Genomic DNA, 22,195 nt, shown 5'->3' on the forward strand with positions numbered 1-22,195 from the left:
TGGAAAAGGAGAAAAGAGTTCACAAGACCATTATAGATCATCTACCCAGCCACTGGCTAAAGATACATCAAGGTGTACCTGCTCCTAGTTTGAGTCTTTCATTTACTGGATGATCAGAATTTGTTGGGAGCACTGTCAACTGTAGAAGTTGGACCCTGCTGAATCACCCATGTTCCCCACACACACTGAGTCAGGTGTGAAAACTACCTCTTTTGAGGGGCTGGTTTGTCATCCTGTATTGGTTTGTTTTCCCAGGAGGACGTCCATCTCTGGAAATTGGAAGGCAAACACAGGTTCTGCTATGTTGGAGCAGATCGCAATGACAGAGAGGTAAGGAAAAGAAGGGGCTTTCAAAAAACAAAGAGCAAAGCTGATATTGGAACCACGTTGGGACTAAAGCACCTGCTTAAAGTTAAGTGTCTAAAGTGCTTTGCTGAATAGGAATGAACTTAAGCACATGCTTTAATACTTTGCTGAATTAGGGCAAAATGAGGGGTTGATTGTGCTGGCTAAATACAGGCACCATGTTGACATATCAGATGAAGATTTAATTCCCCTACATACAGATATATCTGCCACTGTGCTTAATTCTAATGGGCAGCACTTCTGCTATTCCTATCCCGGTTGTTCCTGTGCATTTCAGTGCTCCCCAGGGGCAGCCTCTGCTATTCCACCTCTGAGCATGTTTTGAGCAAAACCTGAGAATTCTGCTATTTGGGGGAAAGAGTGGTTGATATGGATGAATATCAATTAGGAAGCCTGGTGAGCCCACCAGCCCCATTTCATTTATATCGTAGCCTGGATTTTGAACCCAAATACCCTTGAATCTCTCTCCCAAGAAGCTGCCCAGTGGTACATGATCAGCATGCAGTCGCATTGCACATGACTGGGCCTTGCTGTGTTTAGTGCATTAACATGGGCAAATCTGCTTGATTCACAGTGTTAATCCCTAGCATAAACAGCACATTCCTACAGCCCTCCTCCTCCACCCAACTCCAGTGTGGGAAAGAGAATTTGTTACTTTACAAGTTTTATAACTTTACAGATGACAGGAGCTGAAATAGCCTCCTGTTACCTTCTCTAAGGGTCTGTGTGGCTGTGCTTTCTCTTCTCATTGGGGCAGGGAGTGACAAGGCAGGATTTATTAGTTGTATGAGCCCCTTTCCATCTACAGACTTGTGTTCTTCCAGGTTCATCATTAGATCATGAAGATCAAGCTAAAAGGGCTCTGACTGCCTTCAAGATCATAGGCCTTTTTCTCTTTCCCCATTAGGTGAATGCATAGATAGCTCTGAAGTCCTCATTGTTCTCCTATTTCAATTTGCGCCCAGAGTGAGAGTCCCGCTCACAGATCTTCTGCTTTCAGATGTTTTGTGTTGAAATGCACAGGACCATCGCACAGCTGCGCAGAAAGAAAACCAGCAAAGCTCATTCCCACGCCTGTGCCAACATAGGGACAGCTGAGAAAGCGTGGTCGCCCTCATAATGCATCTCTTGTCATGCCCTCTCCTCTTCCAGTGCTGAGACAGCTGAGGGGGCACCCCATCATACATGGCTTCCTGTTCCTGTCAGCTCATGTTCCCATGCTAGGACAGCTGGAAGCATGGGCTCCCATTGGAGAGCACCTCCTGCTCTCATGCTGACACAGCAGCATGTAGGAGTGAAATACTTGGAAAGCAGTAATGTTAAATGGATGGAGGGGAACAGCTTGTAAGGTGGTGATGTACAGGGAACAAATGAAAAAGCCTGTATCTGTGGGAGCTGTCTATTCAGAGGCATCATGTCACACCACAGAGATAATGGCCACTCAATGTAGAGCTCCACTCCAACTCTCCTCCAAACCCAGATCAGCCAGGCATCTCACCATCAAAACGTTGTCAACAGGGAGGAATTCATGGCAGAGCAATACAAATTTCAGGGACTTTCTTCTGAGGAAAGATCAAATGAACTAAATATTTACAGCTTGGCTAAGTGACACCTAAGTAGGGAAGATCTGAGGTGTGTAAATAGTGAGGGATAGAAATGATTGCATGTGGTTCAAAGGGCTATAAGTAGGAGCAGGGAGTTGATGTGGAATGAAGGAAAAAGTAGGCATCCATTGTGCAAGACCTCTTATTTGCTCCATCTGCTGTAGAACGAGGTGTCTCATCATAATAATTCTTAGTTGCTGTGAAGACAGTTTCATGCACTTCCAGAGGTAGCAGGTGTGGTGTCTATATTTGGTGGGAGGCTGAGAAAAATGGCACTCTACTAGGATGCAGTCCTTTATTTTAATCCTTGAGCAGCCAGCTAATTCCCAGCCCTGTGTCTATGTGGTTTCTGCAGGTACAAACTTTGGGCAGACTCCTGCGCCGAGATGTTTGGAGGCCTCGATATTTGTGCCGTCAAAGCTGTCCACAGCAAAGATGGGAAGGACTATATCATTGAGGTGAGAACTTGAGTGGAGCTGGAGTGCATGTCTCCTTTGTCCGAGTACCTCCTGAAACACATACCTGCCCACGCGTGCTGACAGGCTCACTCACGCACACTCTGAGTACGTGCTCTGCCTCCTGACCCAGTCATTTTCACCTCCCAGTGACTGGTATCATTTCATCTAATGTGCCCAACTGCTTATTGTGAGTTGCAACCAAATTGCCAGGTACCTGTGAATGAGCTCCTGGGTCAATGTTAAGCTTAGGAGTTAGATTCTGGAGTCAGTCATAAGCAGGAGCCCAGGATGGACTGGATGGAACTACATAGAGCTGTAGGGAAGAGGACTAAAAGTTAGTATGTATGAGCTTCATTGTCTTAATCAGACCCTGGCTGCGCCCCTTAAAATGGTTTGCCCAGGACTGATTTTACTGAGCTAGCAGATAAGCAAGATACGCTCACAAGAGTTTGTGGGTTCCAGAGATGCATTAGTGACACATGCTGGGGTTGAGAGGGCAAGTGTTCAAAGTGACACCTCCCACGCCAGAGACCTGAACAGTGGACTAGGGCAGATAACATGATCTGGACCATTGTAACAGGCTGGAGCATGAAAAGCAGGCAGGAAAATTAAACTGGAACCATTCCGGGCATGACCCAGCAGAGGAAGATGAGCAAAGCTGGCCTGCAGCTTTGTTCCAAGGTGCTGACACATTAAAAAGCTATGTGTGGGAGAGCACTCCCACCTACTGAGGCTTGGGAAGCTGATGAGAACCACATGAGCCCTGCAGCCACTGCACATTCCAGTATTGTGCATCTACTCCCCAGGGACCAGGGGTCTGTCAGAGGCCGTGTAATACAAGTGTTCTGCCAGCAATGAAAACATTAGCCTGCTTCTTCCAAATGGCAAAAGGGGTGCGGCAGTCATTCTGGCTTCTCTGTGTAAGTTGTCAGCAGCTTTTGGCGGTACTGCTTCTCTTCAAATCCTATCTCAAAATGCTTCAGCCTTTGTGTATGTGCGCGTACATGCGCGCATTTGCCTATGTCTGGGAGAAGGTAAGAAAATACACACACCTGCCTCTCAGAATGTAGAGGTAGCTGTTTACACCTGCACACACCTTCCTGTGTGGATCTGTATGTGGGTGAGGAGTCTGACCCATCTTCTTTAGTGTGTGTATGTATGCTTCTGTGGGGGGGGGGGCTGCATACCTGTTTCTGAATATGACTTTGGGATGGGGAGGTATCCATGTTTGTGACACTGAGTCAAGGGCACATGCACAGACTTGCATCCCTGACCATATTGCATGTGCAAATAGAAAAGCATATCTGCATACATGGTGCTCCATGATTCTACACTGAACAAAACACACAAAGTGAGCTCTTCAACTGATGAAAATCAGAAGGGTCACACTGATTTCAACTGAACTAAGCCAAATGACACCAGGTAAGAATTGCCAAGAGTTCAGGAGGAGTCCAAGTACCAGATTGATGGGCACTGCATGGGAACATGAATGGAATGGAATGGAGGAGAGCAAAGCAGGCATGTTTTCTACTTTATGCCAGTTCTGAGAGAGAAGCTAAGAAGTAATTACTTCCCCCCAGTCCAGTTCCTTGAGTGGGCTTCTTTGACCAGAAGCTGATAGGTTGGATGTTTTGTTTTGTTTTATTTTATTTTATTTTGTTTTGTTTGGGGTAGGAGGTGACAGCCAAACACCTGTGTTTTACTTTGTGAGAAAGAAAATTTGTTGTAAATTTTTGCAAGAAAAAAACTCCAAAATGTACTGAATAAATAGATGGCAAAATGGGCACAATGGCATGGAACCAAGGAAAGAATTTTCCCAATGTGAAATCTGTTCCCTGAGAAACAGTCACAAAATGAAAGCCAGACAGATCTGTGTTGTGAGATTTACCACCACTGCTTGTGGCAAACAGGGGCTCAGATTATGAAAAAAGAAGTTGAGTGTAGGAAAGAAGATTAAACAATTCAAAAATCTTGAAGTAATTAATATAAATTGATCTGCAGTCTGATTTCCATACCTTTATTATTATCTGAGCACTCCATCTTCATTGGCCACATAGCACTGGGCTATTTTAGAAGCAATTTAAGGGCTACGTTCAGAGGTACAGTCCCTTGATTTCAGTACCCTTCACTTACAGCAGCGTCAAATTTCATTCAGCATACTGGTATTTCTCTGGGCCAAAGGGTTTTGTCACTGAATCTGCAATTTTCAGATGCACTCAGCACCCTAACTAAGGCCAAGTTTTCAGAAGAGTTTCACTTCTTTTTAGGCACATGAATGAGTGGCCAGATTTTCATCATTGCTCAGTATGCTGGGTGCATGCTGGGTTCTGGGCACTTGAAAATAACATAGGGTATGTCTACACTACAGCGCTAGTTCAAACTAACTTAACTAATTCGAACTAATTCGAACTAAGCTAATTCGAACTAACGCGTCTAGAACTAAAAACTAGTTCGAATTAGCGTTTTGCTAATTCGAACTAGCAAGTCCACATTGAGTGGACTCTGAACAGGGCTTAAGGATGGCCGGAAGCAGTGCCAGCAGGGCATCAGAGGAGGACTTAGAGTGTGGAGATGCTGTCTCAGGCTAGCCGAGGGCTGTGCTTAAAGGGTCCCGACCCCCACCCCGGACAGACAGTTCTAAGGGGTGCCCCGCTTGCAAAGAAGTTCTGGCTTGGAGTGCCCTGAGTGCCCACACTGGGCACATCACACCACTCAGCCATCAGCCCGGCTGCACTTGCCGCAGGCTGCTATCTGGGGAGAGGGGGCAATCGGGGGGCTGCAGGAGAGCTTCCACCCCCAGAAGCCCGCAGAGCCAGCCCAGTCCTCCCCATCGGGGGCTCGTACCCCATTCCTCCCTCACCTCCTTCCACTTACCCTTCCCTAGCCCCCCTTCTTATTGATGTACAAAATAAAGATAACGTTTCTTCCAACATTGACTCTGTCTTTATTGAACAAAACTGGGGGAGACTGGGAAAAGGAGGTGGGAGAGGGGAAGAGAAAGGCTGGGAGAGGGGAGGGCAACTAACATGATCAGGGGTTGGGAACAGGTCCCAGATGAAGAGAGGCTACAGAGACTGGGACTGTTCAGCTTAGAAAAGAGGAGACGGAGGGGGGACAGGATAGAGGTCTCTAAAAGCAGGGGTTGGGTGGAGAGGGTGCATTCAGAAAAGTTCTTCATGAGTTCCCATAAAGAAGGACTAGAAGACACCAAAGGAAAGGAATGGGTAGCAGGCTTCAAACTAGTAAGAGAAAGTTGTTCTTCACAAAGCAAAGAGTCAACCTGTGGAACTCCTTGCTGCAGGAGGCTGTGAAGGCTACAACTAGAACAGAGTTTAAAGGGAAGTGAGATCAAGTCATGGAGGTTGGGTCCATGGAGTAGTCTTAGCCAGGGGGTAGGAGTGGTGTCCCTGCCCAAAGTTTGTGGAAGGCTGGAGAGGGATGGCACAAGACAAATGGCTTGGTCACTGTCTTCGGTCCATCCACCCCAGGGTCCCTAGGGTTGGCCGCTGTCAGCAGACAGGCTACTGGGCTAGATGGACCTTTGGTCTGACCCAGGACGGCCATTGTAAGCTCAGGGCTCAGGGTCGGGGGTCTCAGTGGACCCCCTTGATTTTCATGCACACCTGCTCCTGGGTGGCCAGGCTGGCAGCTCTCCTGCCCTAGACGGCCACTTTCCTGTGCCTAGTGCGGAGATCGTGGACGAGGTCCACAATGTCCGCACTAGCCCAGGAAGGTGCCTGCCTCTTGCGGTCCAGGGCAAGCTCCCGGGAGCCGCCAGCCTGGTCCCGGGAAGAGGGGGTGGGCTGGGGGACATCGGGTGGGTGGCTCTGTGCCGTGCCAGGTGCAGAGTCTGCTGGCTGGGTGCTGGCAGGCTTGCACCTGGCACGGGCACCGTAGCCAGCCCGTGCCCCTTTAAGGGGTCCGGAGCCGGGAGGGGGGCATAGAGTTTCCCTGGTGTTGGCCAGAGTGGCCACCAGGGAAACCTGGGGAGGGCTAGCCTCCCACTAGTTCGAATTAGGGGGCTACACACCCCTTAATTCGAACTAGTAAGTTCGAACTAGACTTAATCCTCGTAAAATGAGGTTTTCCTAGTTCGAACTAAGCGCTCCGCTAGTTCGATTCAAATTCGAACTAGCGGAGCGCTAGTGTAGCGGCTATGAATGTTAGTTCGAACTAACGTCTGTTAGTTCGAACTAACATTGTAGTGTAGACATACCCATAGTTACCTGTTCTGTAACTGGTTTCTTTAAGATGTGTTACTCATGTTCATTCAACATAGGTGTGTGCGCCTACCACATGCACTGGTAATTTTCTCCTAAGCAGTACCGTTAGGGGCGGGGATCCACGGTACCCTCTGGAGTGGTGTATGCATGCCATACTATATCAAGTGCCCCCAGCCAGAGGAGGGTGGGAGGTTGAATAGACATGAGCAACACATCTCGAAGAACACCAGTTACAGAAACAGGCAACTGTCTTTTCTTCTTCGAGTGCTTGCTCGTGTCCATTCAACATAGGTGACTGTAAGCAGAGTCTGCGGAGGTGGGTAGGAGTTATGAGAACGCAGACTTCAGTACAGCCCTGTCAAACACAACATCCTCCCTGGCCTGCTACGTGATGGCATAATGAGACGTGAACAATGCCAAGGGAGTGCTTGCTACAATTGAGATTGGAGCACACTGTTCCAAGCACTGTCACTGGCAGCAGGAAGGAACTGAGGAGGGAGGGGCTGGGAGCACCCTGTATAGCACGGTATGCATACACCACTCCAGGAGACACTGGGAAAAACCAGACTCTATGGCTACGTCTACACTGGCATCCCTTCCGGAAAAGGGATGCTAATGTAGCACGTTGGAATAGGCAAATCCGCGGGGGATTTAAATATCCCCCGCGGTATTTGCATTAACATGGCTGCCGCTTTTTTCCGGCTTGGGGAAAAGCCGGAGAAAAGCGCCAGTCTAGACGTTATTCTCCGGAAAATAAAGCCTTTTCCGGAGGATTTCTTATTCCGAAAAGCCGGAGAAAAGCGCCAGTCTAGACGTTATTCTCCGGAAAATAAAGCCTTTTCCGGAGGATTTCTTATTCCTACTTTCAAGTAGGAATAAGAAATCCTCCGGAAAAGGCTTTATTTTCCGGAGAATAACGTTTAGACTGGCGCTTTTCTCCGGCTTTTCCCCAAGCCGGAAAAAAGCGGCAGCCATGTTAATGCAAATACCGCGGGGGATATTTAAATCCCCCGCGGATTTGTCTATTCCAAAGTCTACATTAGCATCCCATTTCCGGAAAGGGGTGCCAATGTAGACACAGCCTATGGGTACTGCTTAGGGAAAAGCATCCAGCACTCGTGCATGTGGCAGGCACACACACCTATGTTCTATGGACATGAGCAAGCACTCGAAGAAGAACTGCCCCATAAGGACGAATGATTTTACAGATGGGTGGCTCAGAGGTAAGTAAAATGATCCATGAAAGTAAAGTGTAATCAATATAGGATTGACTTCATGTTTTTATTCTTCTTTTGTTGCTCTTGTAGCCAGCACTGCCACATCTCTTGCTACACTAGACCGCTGTAGATCTAGCCACACACATGACAAGGACTCTGTTGCACTGTGTGATGGCCTGTTTCCGCCTTTCACCACTGCTATATTGGTCCCTTTGATCTGTCAAATCATCTGTTTCCTTCTTTCCCTCCAATCACCTAATACCCCGACTCTTGCACATGAGAACATGGAATAACAACGCCAGCCTCCAGCTCTTGACGTAAGAAAAAAGCAGAGAAGGGGTTTTCCTGGATCACTTCTGCCTTACCGCCTTCCATTCCCTCTCAGCTATCTTATCAAGCAACAGCAGCTGTGTCAGGAGACAGCCACTGACCTTGGGCAACTATAAAGGCATGGTCTGTGTGTGCTGACATCTTCCCTCTCCTTCCGGTGTTCTTTGGTCTCTTTTTAGGAAGAGATGAGAGAGCTGTGTTTGTATTTCATTTATCCATCTGCGTGGTTTATCTCAGCATTATGGGGCCAGAGTCTGATCCCGGCACCTAAATAACTTTGCTGCACTGACAACCCAGAGCGTCATTTGGCCAAGAAAAAACTGTCCTTTCTAAACAGCTATGTCATCCCTCTGCCTTAGTCAGTGATAGTCCAGTGTTTGGCCTCCCTCAGTCAATACCACAGAAGTAAGCTGGATCAGAAACCATGAGCTAAGACACAGAAATAACCAGTGACTGCTGTTGCTCCATTGGTTTCTATGGACCTAATACAGAATTAATTTAGCCCTGGATGTCTCTGTTTCTACATACAACGAGCAGTCCTGTGGCACCTTAGATACTAACACATTTTTTAGGTCATGAGCTTTCGTGGGTAAAACCCACTTCATCAAATGATACCCCGTCCTTTCATTTCAGCCAGTTTATCACATGCTGCTGCAGTAATGATGGGAAATCATTCCCAAGATGAAGATGTGAGAGGGTTGGGTTTTATTAATATAGATGTATCACTACACAGTTATTCGTGAGCAAGCAGATTACTTCATGGAACAATAGCTTGTTAAAGAGAACAATACCACCATCTAGTGGTCATTAGCCATCCCTTTCACAGTGAAATAATGAGTAAATGGAATTGATAATTCTGGTCATCTGAAGAAGTGGGCTGTGCCCACAAAAGCTCATGATACCATCTACATGTTTTGTTAGTCTATAAAATGCTACCAGACCATTTGTTGGAATTGATATGGCTCTGTCCTTTCCAACCTGTGAGCTGGTGCCAGAATTACCAAATAAAATGGGAATGCTTTGTGGAGCTACAGGCTAGCGAGACATCCAAATAGAAATCCGGTTAGATTTCAACTCCAATGTTTTATAGCTCTCCCAGCTACTTTACCACCATGTGTTTGTGGCAGCCAAACCTAGCTGTCTCTGGACAGCAAAAAGCCTGTTCTACAAAGAAGCAAAGGACCACCATTTAATATATTCATCTAACTCTCTTTCATATAAACCGCCACATACCCTAGATCACAAATGATGAAGGCAACAGATTTTAGTGTTGGTCCACTTCTCAGATTTTCAAAATTAAAACTATCCACCACTAGAATCGCTGTATCATATAAACTCAAATGTAACAAAGCCAAAATTTAACAATGTAGGGAGAGATGAACAGTTACTCTATTAATAAGTCACCACTGTGTCAGGGGAGACCCTTTAATGATGAATTGGCTTTACAAACAAACTTCTTTAAGCTCAGCTATCGAAATGTCCTGCTTAATAATAACTACCTAGATCTTACACAACACTTTTCATCAGTAGCTCTCAAAGCACTTTACAAATGAGGTCAGTGTCATTACCCCTCTTTTACAGGGAAACTGAGGCACGGAAAGGGAAGTGATTTGCCCAAGATCACCCATCCTGCCAGTGGCAGAACTGGGAATAAAGTCCTAGACCAGCCCGTACTCTTGGAGCTCTAGAGGGGCAGAATTGAGGTTGCAGTTGTTATCTGAGTGTTTCAATGCCTGATCTGACCAGTGCAAACTTTAATACTGCCTTTCTTGACTTTTTAAAGTTTCATTTTCTTAAAAGACACTGACATTCTGGTAGGGTAATAAGCACCATGGCCGAACCTTAATTTCACCATAATAAGTGTTTCATACAGGACTAGGTTCATGTTTTCAAAGCCCTTAGACTATGACAAACAACTTTGAGTATGATGTTGTTTCTAGGGTGGTGTATAGCTGTGATTCTCACCCTTTTTAAGACTGTAGACCCCTTCAAATCTTTTCTCTCTCACCTTTTCTGTTGTAATTGCAGTGCATGTTTACACATCAAAGTAATGTCAAAACTGCATAAAGCAGTCCATCTGAGAGGAGTTTACATTCATGCCATGTGTGCTGCTGTTTGTAGAGCATCCTGTCTGTTTTGTGCCTGTGTTGTTTATTTCCAAAGAGCGTTGCATTGATTCATACTTGCTCTTCCCTGGTTGCTTGTAGTCCTCCTTGCTCAAATTGGCACAGGTTTTTTTGCAGTTTGCTTCGTTTTTCCTGTATACCTGGAATCCTTCCTGTGGGAGCACCATTCACAAATCTCACCACAGCTGAACTCCAGAGAAATGCCCATCACTAGAAGACATTCTGGGTATAGAAAGAATCTCGTTTAAAAAAAAGTCTCCAGAAACCTTTATCAAGCCTAGGCCTGGGCTTCAACTGGCAGGAGGCATTAGTTCTCAAAAACTGAGAGATGCTCCAGCCACTGTGATCAGCAGCTCCTGCCACTTCAGAATGTGGGAGAATGATGAGACTAGTTGCTTAAGGGGAGTAGTAACACCAAGGAGCTTGGCATCAGATTCACCAGTTGCCCTTTATTCTTTTCCTGTAGGTGATGGATAGTTCGATGCCCCTGATAGGGGAACACGTGGAGGAGGACACACAGCTCGTTGCTGATCTGGTTGTCTCCAAAATGACTCAACTTCTTATGACAGGATCTACCCCCTCACCTCTGAGACCCTGGGTAAGAGTGGATGGAGCCGTTCAGAAAAACCCATTTCACCCAACCCACACCCCCATGAGTGTTCAGCCAGTCATGTACCTCATTGGATTGAACATTCCAGTGCTGTTGGGGAGAGATGTCACCCCATGCTAAGTATTGGATCATTTTGCTGTTACCGTTGCAGGGGTACCTCTTCCATAAACCCTTCACACTGTCCCTGAGCAACATCTCTCTTCATATTGCCCTGGCATCGCACTCTCATTGGGTATGTCTACACTACCCTCCTAGTTCGAACTAGGAGGGTAATGTATGCATACCGCACTTGCTAATGAAGCCCGGGATTTGAATTTCCCGGGCTTCATTAGCATAAGCGGGGAGCCGCCATTTTTAAATCCCCGCTGCTTCGAACCCCGTGTAGCGCGGCTACACGGGGCTCGAACTAGGTAGTTCGGACTAGGGTCCTATTCCGAACTACCGGTACTCCTCGTTTCACGAGGAGTAACGGTAGTTCGGAATAGGACCCTAGTCCGAACTACCTAGTTCGAGCCCCGTGTAGCCGCGCTACACGGGGTTCGAAGCAGCGGGGATTTAAAAATGGCGGCTCCCCGCTTATGCTAATGAAGCCCGGGAAATTCAAATCCCGGGCTTCATTAGCAAGTGCGGTATGCATACATTACCCCGCTAGTTCGAACTAGCGGGGTAGTGTAGACATACCCATTGAGTTTATCCGCCACATACATATACTCTGGGCAATGTTCTCGCTGATTTTTTCCATCCATGTGCAGAATAAATTTTGTTATGTGCATTGAGACATGTGATGATGTGCACCACCAGCAGAAACACATGTTGCTGGCTGTGGGAGCTGTGGGTGCTCTGCTAATCAGCTGGGAGGCACCTGAATCTCTCCTGGGTGGTCGCCCAAGTGCTCATCTTACAGGCAACACTGACCATGGGCCCTTTTGGCTTGGTACAGATTGTAACAAGGACTACAAACTATAAAGAGAAGTCTCATCAGAGACAAGGACTGTAGAATAGCTCGGCGAGAGGTGGACTCAGAAATGAAGAGTGGTCAACGGAATGGCAGCAGAAGGGGAAAGCATAGGAGCAACTCCTGTTCACAAATGTCCAAACAGTATGGCGCAGCTGTTGCTATGGAGACTCAGGTTGGGCAGCATGATGGCAAATAATACATCAAACTAGACTCTCTTGTAGGTGGCACCAGTGTGCTGATGGACTGGGGAAAAGGAGGACAGAATCGTTTAAAAGACCTGGCATCAGTAAAGAACAATAAGACCTACCTATGCCAGGGAGTGTTGGGAGGGATCATAACGTTATCCCTCCAGGGAGAAATAAAACTGAGAGTTTCTGCTGAATTCATAATGAAAACCTCTGCTGACAAAGAATGGACAGACTCTTAGCTGGACCCTAGCAATACATGACTCTGTAACCTATAAAACCAGTGTGATTTGTTCACTGAAGCTATGTCTACATTGGCAGTTTCTTGCGCAAGAACAGTAGTTCTTGCGCAAAAACTTCCCTTCTGTCTACACTGCACACACGTTCTTGTGGAAGTAAAACAGGGCTTCTTCCAGAAGAGTTATTCCTCTCCCCATGAGGAATAAGCCCTCTTGCACAAGAGCTCTTCCACAAGAGGGCAGTGTAGATAGGCAACATGAATTTCTTGCGCAAGAAGCCCCTATGGTTAAAATGGCCATCACAGCTTTCTTGCACAAGAGAGTTTCCACACTGCCATGGATGCTCTTGCGCAAAAGCACATGCCAGTGTACACACACTCTTGTAGAAGACTTTTTGCGCAAGAACCCTTCTGCAAAACAGTTCTTGCGCAAGAAGCTGCCAGTGTAGACGTAGCCTCTGATAGTCTTAGGGTCTTTGTTCCGATGAGTTAACATGAATTCTCTGTGCACAATGAGGAGACTCTAGATAGAACTCTATAGTTTGGTTGGAACTTTCCATCCAATCTTTACAGATTAGCAATCCCTATGATCAATTTTATTCCAGCTTTTGCCTCTCTGGTGAATTCTGCTGCATTCCAGAATGAGCCAGTAAGGCTGCCTGCCACTGTTAGGTCCTTCTCTACTGCTATCCCTGTGTCTTCTCCTCAGAGAGGTCTCAGTTCCAGAACTGAAGGCCTGTCTGATGTTACTGTTCATCAGAATTTATCATTTCTGCTTTTAAATAGACCAGTAGGTCTCATGTTTAGTGCATCCACCTCCCTGCATACTCACCTCAGGCTGAGTATTGAACCTATCTTATTTTAGACTCGAACAACATTTGCCAGTGGCAGTTTTGAATGATTAAACCACCCCAGGGCTTGATGTGCCAGCATAGTTTAAATTCAAACATCTGTGAATGTGAGTACCATTTTTTAAGTCTATCACAGAAACACAGGGAATAATCAAACTAGTGAAGTGTTAAGTAAGACTTTTATTTTCATAATACCCCTTCCTCTTTTCCCCTGAAGCTGCCGGTTAGTTCTCACATAGGGAAAAAGCCCTGTTGGATAGTCTGTTAGATGGACTTGAAAGACATTTTATTAATTATCTATTTGGGGAAAGAGAAAAAGTTAAGACAGTCTGGAGTTTTTGCTGCTAAAGTTCAGTCCTGTTTTGTTTAAAACAAAGTTCAGTCCTTGTCTTGTTTAAAACAAAACAAGACAATCACACAAAAAGAACTGTAAAGTTAGAAAATGCAGCTTCTGTGTCTGATGCTGCCTTTCCCTTGCACCCTAGCTGCTGGAGAAGTATAGGCACAGCACACAGTCTGATCAGCCATGCTGAGCTTTGGCAAACTATTCCAGTCTGGGGCTCTTTAAAGTGTTGCTTGTGGTTACCTCACTAGTCACAGGCTCATAACAGTGTTGTGACAGGAGGACTTAGCTGGTTAAGCCAGATGCTTATTCAATAGAAAGTAGAGAGAGAAAGGAAGGAGAAGAAATGAGGTTGGGGGGAGAGGATGAAACACAAGGGAGGGGTGACAGTAGGAACCCACGTCTCATATTCCAGATGTCACCTTGCTGACAATGTCGCCTTGTTCCCTCTCCTTGGCCTGGTGTGGTCAGGCGGCTTTTCAGGAACAGGACCACACAGGACCACTGGTATCATGCTGGATTCCAGGAGACTATGGGAGTGGAAACTCCAGTGATAAAACTCACTCCTTCCAGCTGATGCATACAGCCCTCATCCATTTAGCAACTCCCAGGTGTGCAATGTCCAAGATGGGTTGGCAACAACATCCCAATAACATTAACCAATTAAATCACACATCAGTTAATTCAACTAAACATTTCTTCCCATTTCTAGACTCATTTAGCTCCTTGTTCATGCAAACCCATGACTTTCCCAGGAGTTTCAAAAGTCCCTTAATAAATAAAAGTACTTTTGACCTAAACAATTCCGTTTGGACCAGTCTATTTGTCTCCAACTTTGCTGACTTTCATAAACAATTTTATGTAACAGGCTGAGTTGGACTCATTACCACAGATTTAGAGTACAGGCATCTCCACAACAGTTCTGTATTGTTTAAACTTTTATTAATGATCAGAAAAGAAGAGGGAGCAGAGAGAGAAAGAGAGAGAAGTTAGAGGACTGGGAGGAATTTCAGTGAGACCTAACTAAGCTAGGTAAATGGCAAACGAAATTCAATGTTGATAAATTCAAATTAATATATATTGGAGGGGAAAATTTAAACTACTTGTTTTAAATTAACTTGTATTAACTCAAATAGCCTCATGTAGCCAGCTCATTGAAAACCTCTGCTCAATGCACAGCTGTAGGCAAAAAAAAAAAAACCCCACGACATTAGGATGCATAAGAAATGGGATGGAAAACAAGATTGGAAACTATTTTAATGAATTTATACAAATCAGTGATACAGACTTACATGGATACTCAGAGGGGTAGCCATGTTAGTTTGTAACTTTAAAAACAAGAAGTAATCCTCTAACACCTTACAGACTAACAAAAATATATATAGTATCATGAGCTTCTGTGGACACAACCCACTTCTTCAGATGGAAAAAAAGGGGAGCCCAGAATTTATAACTGAAAAAGAAGGGAGAGGAAAAAATACCTGTCAACTGTGGTGCTGGTCCTAATGAGGCTAATTGAGTGGGTTGAAAGTATCCCATACTTAGCTTTTGATGTGAATGAGGTGTTAAATGTATGGAAGCCTGGTTTTATAATGGTATATCCAGTTAAGGTCTTTGTTCAAGCCCAGGGAAATAATATCAAATTTGCATATGAAGGTCAATTCCAAACTCTCTTTCTGGAATTGGTTTGTGAAATTCCTTTGTAGAAGAATGGCTACTTGTAAACCTAGGACTGAGTGCTCAGGCAGGTTAAATGTTCCCCTACAGGTTTATGTGTGTTACCATTTCTGATGTCTGATTTGTGTTCATTTATCCTTGTCGTAGAGACTGTCCAGTTTGGCCAATATACACAGCAGAGGGGCATCGCTGGCACTTAATGACATAGATCATATTATGTAGATACTATCTGCAGTATTAGTCACCCCATCTGAAAGGGGATAGTGCACAACTAAAGAGGCCTCAGAAAAGGGGAGTGAGAGACATACAAGGGCTAGAAACACTCTCCTGGGAAGAGAGACTGAAATGATGAGCTTGACAAATAAATGGTAATGTAATACAACATATAAAACAGTCTAGAGAAGGTAGATTAGGAGTGTCTAATCTCATCTCTTAGCAGGAGACTAAGGGGCATTCAGTGAAATTAAAAGATGGGGAACCAATACAAGGAAATAGTTTTTAATACAATGTGTAACTAGATTGTGGTATTCGCTGCCACAGGAAGTATTTGAGACTTTAACAAGATTGAAAAACAGATTGGACATTATATGAATGTCAGGAATATCTGGAGCTGCTATATTTAATGATAATACATGGGGAAAGGATATTAGATCTCATGGCTTCTGCCAATTTCTAACTATAAGAGATGAGGGTGAGACCTGATAACTCCACATCTGCTTCATGTGGGTTTCTTACATCTATACCTTATGCATATGGTGCTGGCCACTGGATTAGATGAGTCTCAGATTTCAGCCAGTCTGGTAATTCCTCTGTTTGTAAACCCACTTTTAAAAAATGTAATTCCATGGTCATTCTCTTCTAGCTAACTGTTTCCATGCTCTTTCCTAATCAGTTCTCCATCACAGTACCATGGAAACACAGGCTTTGTGCCCCAGTGGCATTGTGTGTTGAAAACATCACAACAATCACAGTTCTTTTTCTCATCCCTAGGCATCACCTTTTGAACATATTCTGATGACTGTACTAATTTTTTTCCAGCCTCAACAAGTCCAGCCTCAGTCAATGAAATCACAGATGCAGCCTCAACCAGGACCTCAGCTAGGCCAACCCTCCCAACCACGGCCACCTCCTCAAGGTACTGTACTCTAGAGCCTCTGGCAAAGGAAACCTAGATGGTTCATTCTGGGATCTGATTCACACTGTACAGAGGAATCTCATCACCTGTCACTGAAATGGCAGCCAACAAAGCAGTGAAACACAGCAACTGTTCAACAGTGCACAGTAACATTACACAACAGCTCAGCAAAGGCAGTGATGAGGAATAGCAACATCAGTGGAAAATCCAGATAGAATCGAGCTCAGCAGAATGTCATTGCCCAAGTTGGAATTTGGCCAAAGACATTGGGGTAACACCTTTACTCAGGCACAAAGGTACAGGAGAACTTTAAAGACCATTAGGTTTTCTCTTTGAAATGGTGTACAGACCATCCTCACTATAAATCCAAGATATGTTCCAAAAAAATTGGACTTAAAACAAAGAAGCTTAAGGTGGATTCTTTTTTTCCCATGGCTGACTTTCATTTGTACAAATTGGGGTGGGATTTATTTTTTGTTTTGGGGTTTGTCTGGTTTTTTTGGCATGACTTAAGAGCAAGGAATGGGAGGACTTATAATGCATCAGTTCCTACAAGCATCAACAACTTTAGTGTGGAATGGATGCATACCAGGGCAACTTCTAGCAGGGACACCCTGTATAAAATATTAAGGGACACCTGTCTATTTTCTTTTGTTAAGAGCATTATTTTATGTGTCTTTAGGAAGGCAGAAAAGTCAGTCTTTGCTTTGATGGTCTCTCACCTAAAAAGGCAGACGCATCTACTCACTGATCATATTTTTATAAAGGCATGAGTGGTGATGAGACATGTAAGCCCTTCTTCGTAACAACCCAGGGAAGGTGCTGTTGACCCAAACCAGCAAACAACTTCCAATTTCTGTGAAGGGAGCTAGTCCTCCCATTGATAGTCCACCCCAACAATTCAGGCTCATACACAAGACTCACCGAGGACAAGAAATGATGGCAATCACTGGACAACTAAGACATGCTGAGACAGCTCTACTTGTGAGAAGAAAGGCCAGTTTTTCTTGGTGTTAAGAAGGCAAAGAACACCAGCAACTTTAACTGTGGCCATGCTGCCGCTAGTCACCTAGTTAACAGCGTCCAATGTCCATAACAAATATTTTTCCTTAGCTCTCTGTATGAAGCGCATCTGGAATGTTTCAGTGGCATTGGAACTATTTTTAGGCTGCTCCCCCACACACATACACCTGTTTGTGTCCCTCACTGCCCCAGTCTGGGGTCACACCTAAGGTTGTCAACTCTCTCAGACCAGATGCCATTGCCGCAAATGACCATCTGGTGCATCCAGTCCGGGAGAGATGGCAACCTAATCACTGCTGGAGGCAGCTGTGGAGCCCCTGGCCAAGGGCAGGAGTAGAGCCCCAGGCTGGTGGCAGGACTGCCAAGCATCAGCGGAGCATCCAGGGCCAGTGGCTGCAGAGCCCTCAGGGCTAGCAGGCAGCGACACTAGGGATGTAAAATCCTGTTTAATTAGTTAACCAATTAAAAATGCTATGTGGGCGATATTGCCAAAGGCGGGGGCTGCTCTGACTGTGCTGGAGGGCCCCCTGCCTGCGGTAGGTGGAGAGCTGCCCAACCCACTAGTTAACAGTAACCAGTTAACCATTCACATCCCTATATGGAGTACTGGGGGGGGGGGGGCAAAGCTGGGAAGCCAGATGCAAAACCTGAAGGTGCTGCAGCACCCCCCATATACCTCTGCTTCCTGCACCGATGAAATGTTTCTCCTTTTGTTAGAGCCTGTTCCCCCACACAGCTGCTCCTTGCTTAACATATGTCTTGTGCACCTTTGTCTTCGTGTTCCCTGCAGGGGGACCACGCCAGCCTCAGGTCTCTCAGCCTCCACGATCAGGCGCGCCTCTGCAACAACGGCTCTCTCCTCAGGGCCAGCAGCCCCAGATTCCCCAGGCTAGCTCACCTCAGCAGCAGAGGTCACCGGGATCCCCCCAACAAATACGATCCGCCTCTGGAACCTCCCCAGTCCAGGCCTCCAAGCCGGGCATCTTCCCACCACAGCAGCCTAGGCCCCCTGCCCAAGGACGGGCACCTGCTCAGCAAAGCCTTGGTGAAACACCCAAGCAACAGGCCTCCCCGCATCCACACCTGAAGTAAGTGCCCTTTAAGTGAAGAGATTTGTAGATCTGAGAAAGATCTTGCCTTTAAAAGCATCCTGGCTTAATAGACAGGCCAATGCCTGTCTGGTCCCTTGTTGCCAGGCAACAGCATTCTCTAGTCTCAGGGCTGGGCAACAGTGACTTAAATGACACAAGAGGCCCTGTGCTGATGCTCTTTGTGGAACTGGCCTTGGCAGATCCTTGGGACACATGTGAATGTTTTTCAGGGAGAGAAAGAAGTTCCGTGCATCTCTGAGATTTCACATTCTTCATCTCTCTCACACACTCTCCTTGCCCCCTCCTGCAAGGCACCACTGCTGCCATCCTCCGAGCCAAGGAAACATCATGACTGCCACATCATGCGCGAGAGTCCTTGATGTGAATCCCACCTTCACCCTTCCCTGGGTTTAGGGACCACACAAAACTGTGTTGTCCCAAATTTCCCACCATTTGCTGCAAGGCTGGGAGCACTGCTATAAAGGGGGATCCAGATGGCCACTACTGAACTAGGCACCATGTCAGAGCAGAGAATGTGGTGCTCAAAACCCAAATAGCCACTTGTGCTCCCTGTGTAGGGACCACTAGTGGAACTGACCTGGCAGTAGCAATGATGGGACACACTCATCATGCAAGAAATGCATAGTGGAGACAAGTCTTGAAGGGCTGGGTGAACTGCTAACTGCAGATCAGGAGACATGCTTGGGTTCTCTGCATAATGAATGATTGGGTTTCAAGAGCACTCATGGCCTCTGGCAGTGAAAACTGAGACCTTGGACATGAAGATAGGGCTCTTGAATCAGCCATGGAAAGCATTAGGCTGGCAGCCATAATCACTTCTCCTGCCATGGGTACAGCTGCGACCTTTCCTTTTCTTCACATACTGGATTTGCCTATTTGTTGCGGTTTGTAAATAACAGATATTCCTTTGCTTGGGCCTTAGCTGTACCGAATGTAGTAAGTACTTCTGGTGAGGACGTCACAGAACACACAGGCCAGGACCCTAAGTGCATGGTACTATAGACATTACTGGAGATGTTTTGGTGCTCAGTCCAGCTCTAAATGGATTCAGTGGAAGTCTTTCTATTCACTCTGGCTACGTCTAGACTGGCATGATTTTCCGCAAATGCTTTTAACAGAAAAGTTTTCCGTTAAAAGCATTTGCGGAAAAGAGCGCCTAGTTTGGCACAGACGCTTTTCCACAAAAGCACTTTTTGCAGAAAAGCGTCCGTGCCAATCTAGACGCGCTTTTGCACAAAAAAGCCCCGATCGCCATTTTCGCAACGGCTTTTTTGCGCAAAACAAATCTGAGCTGTCTACACTGGCCCTTTTGCACAAAAGCATTGCGCAAAAGGACTTTTGCCCGAACAGGAGCAGCATAGTATTTCCGCAAGAAGCACTGATTTCAGACAGTAGGAAGTCAGTTTTCTTGCGGAAATTCAAGCGGCCAGTGTAGACAGTTGGCAAGTTTTTCCGCAAATGCAGCAGCTTTTGCGGAAAAATTTGCCAGTCTAGATGCAGCCTCTGAGAATTGGATTTGGCCTCTAGTCCACTGCAATAGCAGATATCCAAAGGGGTATTTTGAAAAATGATGGCATTGAAAACCCTGCCCACACCCCAAAGATAGCCTGACCTGTGAATAGCAGAGCCGTCATTCTCTAAACAAGTTTTGGGTGCCTTCTCAACCTATGGAGACTCCCCACATCTGCCCTTGAACTTGTCTGCTGCTATCACAGCAGAGCATCAGTGACCAGCGTTGAACTGCCAACTTCCCCTGCCCAAATGAAACCAACACAAGCCTGAGCCTAAATGTCCCTTTCTGTTTCAGCAAATCCCAGTCTCTGACGAACACCTTTAGCATATCCGAATCAGCGCAACGGGGAAACACCAATGAAGATGAAGCAAAAGCTGAAACCATCCGCAACCTGCGGAAGTCTTTTGCAAGCCTGTTTTCTGATTAACATCACTGGAGTCAGATTGATGCTTCTGTTAACCCCCAGCTCTTCATATCAACCTACCTGATGTCATCATGGCCTTTACTCACTGATACCTAATGGTTCATACAAAATCTGGGACTGTAATCCTCCAAGCTATTTTTTCTAAATGGGTTTTACCCAGAAATTAGTTAGCCCTAGATATTTTAAGGGTCAGTCTACCACTGGCTAGAAAAGTGACTGTGTAAAAATGGCACTTCCTTACTTGGTAGATCTGCTTTGTGGGCATAGTCAATCAGATCTGCTTACTTGCATTTCTGAAATAATTTCAAGTATTTTTTAATTCTATTAACCTTTCTGGAGCCAACATAGATTGGAAAGCAAATTAGAATCTATTTCAGCTTGCCCATTATTAATAGAATGAATAACTATGCTCCCCTTACAGAATATTTATTTTTTGGTGACGCTGAGCTAGAAGAAACACAGCTTGATTCTGAGGCAAATGTGTAGAGCTAGAAGTTATACTACATATCTGTTTACTTGTAAAGTGAGCATTTTGATCTAGAAATTATGTCGGCACAATGAATTTGGAACCTCATAATGTTAGTTTTACAGAGTCACTTTTCTGAATAGAACCACATTTCAAGTAAAACTCAGCATCAGGAGTCAGTAGAGGTCATTGGATCATTGTTGGATTTCTGCTCTGGGCCATCTTACCAGTAGCCATTTAAATGTCTGTTTCATTACTTGAGACTGTTTCTTGTATGTGTTTCTTGATTTCTGGAAGAAAAGTGTCATGATCTACACTTCCAGCCATAGTTCAGAAATAAATCAGAAAACAGAACTGCTGTACATCTTGAAAAAAAATGGCTAATTTATGTTCAAATATAGCTCTCACAAACTCCATAAAATCTATCCACACAGCTACATCTGTAATCTGACTTGGTTGCATCGGTCTTAAATGAACCCTGTGGGCAAGATTAATTAGTATCGGAATTTGTGAATTGTTCGTACCCTGTTATGAGTGTTCCATGCTTCGGAATGGAGAGAGCCATAAAGTGAAATCCTGGCCCTGCTGAAGTGCATGAAAAACTCCCTTTGACTGAATTGGGGCCAGGATTTCACCCATGGTGTCAATGCAAGATGAGAGACCTGTGACTGGATGGCTTCTTCCTAGAGAACTATCACTTTGGAGGAAGAACCACCAGAAGAGTTTGGTGACACCCCTGCCCCCCCCCCCCCCCCCGAAAAATAATATATGCAAAACAAATTTACAGCTGGAGCCATACTCTTTTTAAAAAATGACTATCCCAAGGAAATTCCATTGGGGGTAAGTTAACCAAAGGATTATTTTTCTGGAGCACTCAGAAGACTGGAAGAAGAAACCAATAACTTCAGAGATGAACCATTGCCTGATCTGCTTTCCCTCATGGCATGTGACAGTCTAAATGAGGGAGGCTGTGTAAACAGCTTAGGACTTAGCCACGACAAAAATGAGTCATGAATAGCTGGACATTAATGGAGGTAGGACCATTTACGCCAGTTGATGCACTGCTCCCTGGATCAAGGGCAGTTCAATTTATAACACATCTGATGCTGGGGTGGTATTTCTAGCTCACCAATCTTATGCATAGGAAGCAAGGCCCTGTGAACCTCAGTAAAGTGACAGATGACACAGAAGATGTCTCTGCTAGACTTTCCTTCTGAGTTTATGCAGTAATGTACCAATCCTCACATGTAACTTTAGGATTGGATCCTGGAGAGCATGCCCCCTTTGCAGTACACCAGAAAGTTCCTGTTTGGATGGGAGAGGACATTATCAAACA

General features: G+C 45.5%; 1 protein-coding gene across 7 annotated transcripts in view; it reads left to right on the forward strand.

Annotated features, from left to right (window-relative positions):
* The window catches only part of SYN3 (synapsin III), a 390,200-nt gene extending 368,602 nt beyond the window's left edge, over positions 1 to 21,598 (forward strand). For all 7 annotated transcript variants that reach the window (XM_075938194.1, XM_075938231.1, XM_025178914.2 and 4 more), the window contains 6 exons: positions 256 to 330; positions 2,326 to 2,428; positions 10,791 to 10,922; positions 16,225 to 16,321; positions 18,135 to 18,432; positions 20,264 to 21,598. In XM_075938194.1, the coding sequence (XP_075794309.1) occupies positions 256 to 330; positions 2,326 to 2,428; positions 10,791 to 10,922; positions 16,225 to 16,321; positions 18,135 to 18,432; positions 20,264 to 20,396 (838 nt within the window). In that variant the 3' untranslated portion in view covers positions 20,397 to 21,598. The remainder of the gene's footprint in view (positions 1 to 255; positions 331 to 2,325; positions 2,429 to 10,790; positions 10,923 to 16,224; positions 16,322 to 18,134; positions 18,433 to 20,263) is intronic.
* Positions 21,599 to 22,195: the final 597 nt, after the last annotated feature.

The sequence above is a fragment of the Pelodiscus sinensis genome, chromosome 1 (genome assembly GCF_049634645.1).
Source record: "Pelodiscus sinensis isolate JC-2024 chromosome 1, ASM4963464v1, whole genome shotgun sequence".
Classification (NCBI taxonomy): Eukaryota; Metazoa; Chordata; order Testudines; family Trionychidae; genus Pelodiscus; species Pelodiscus sinensis.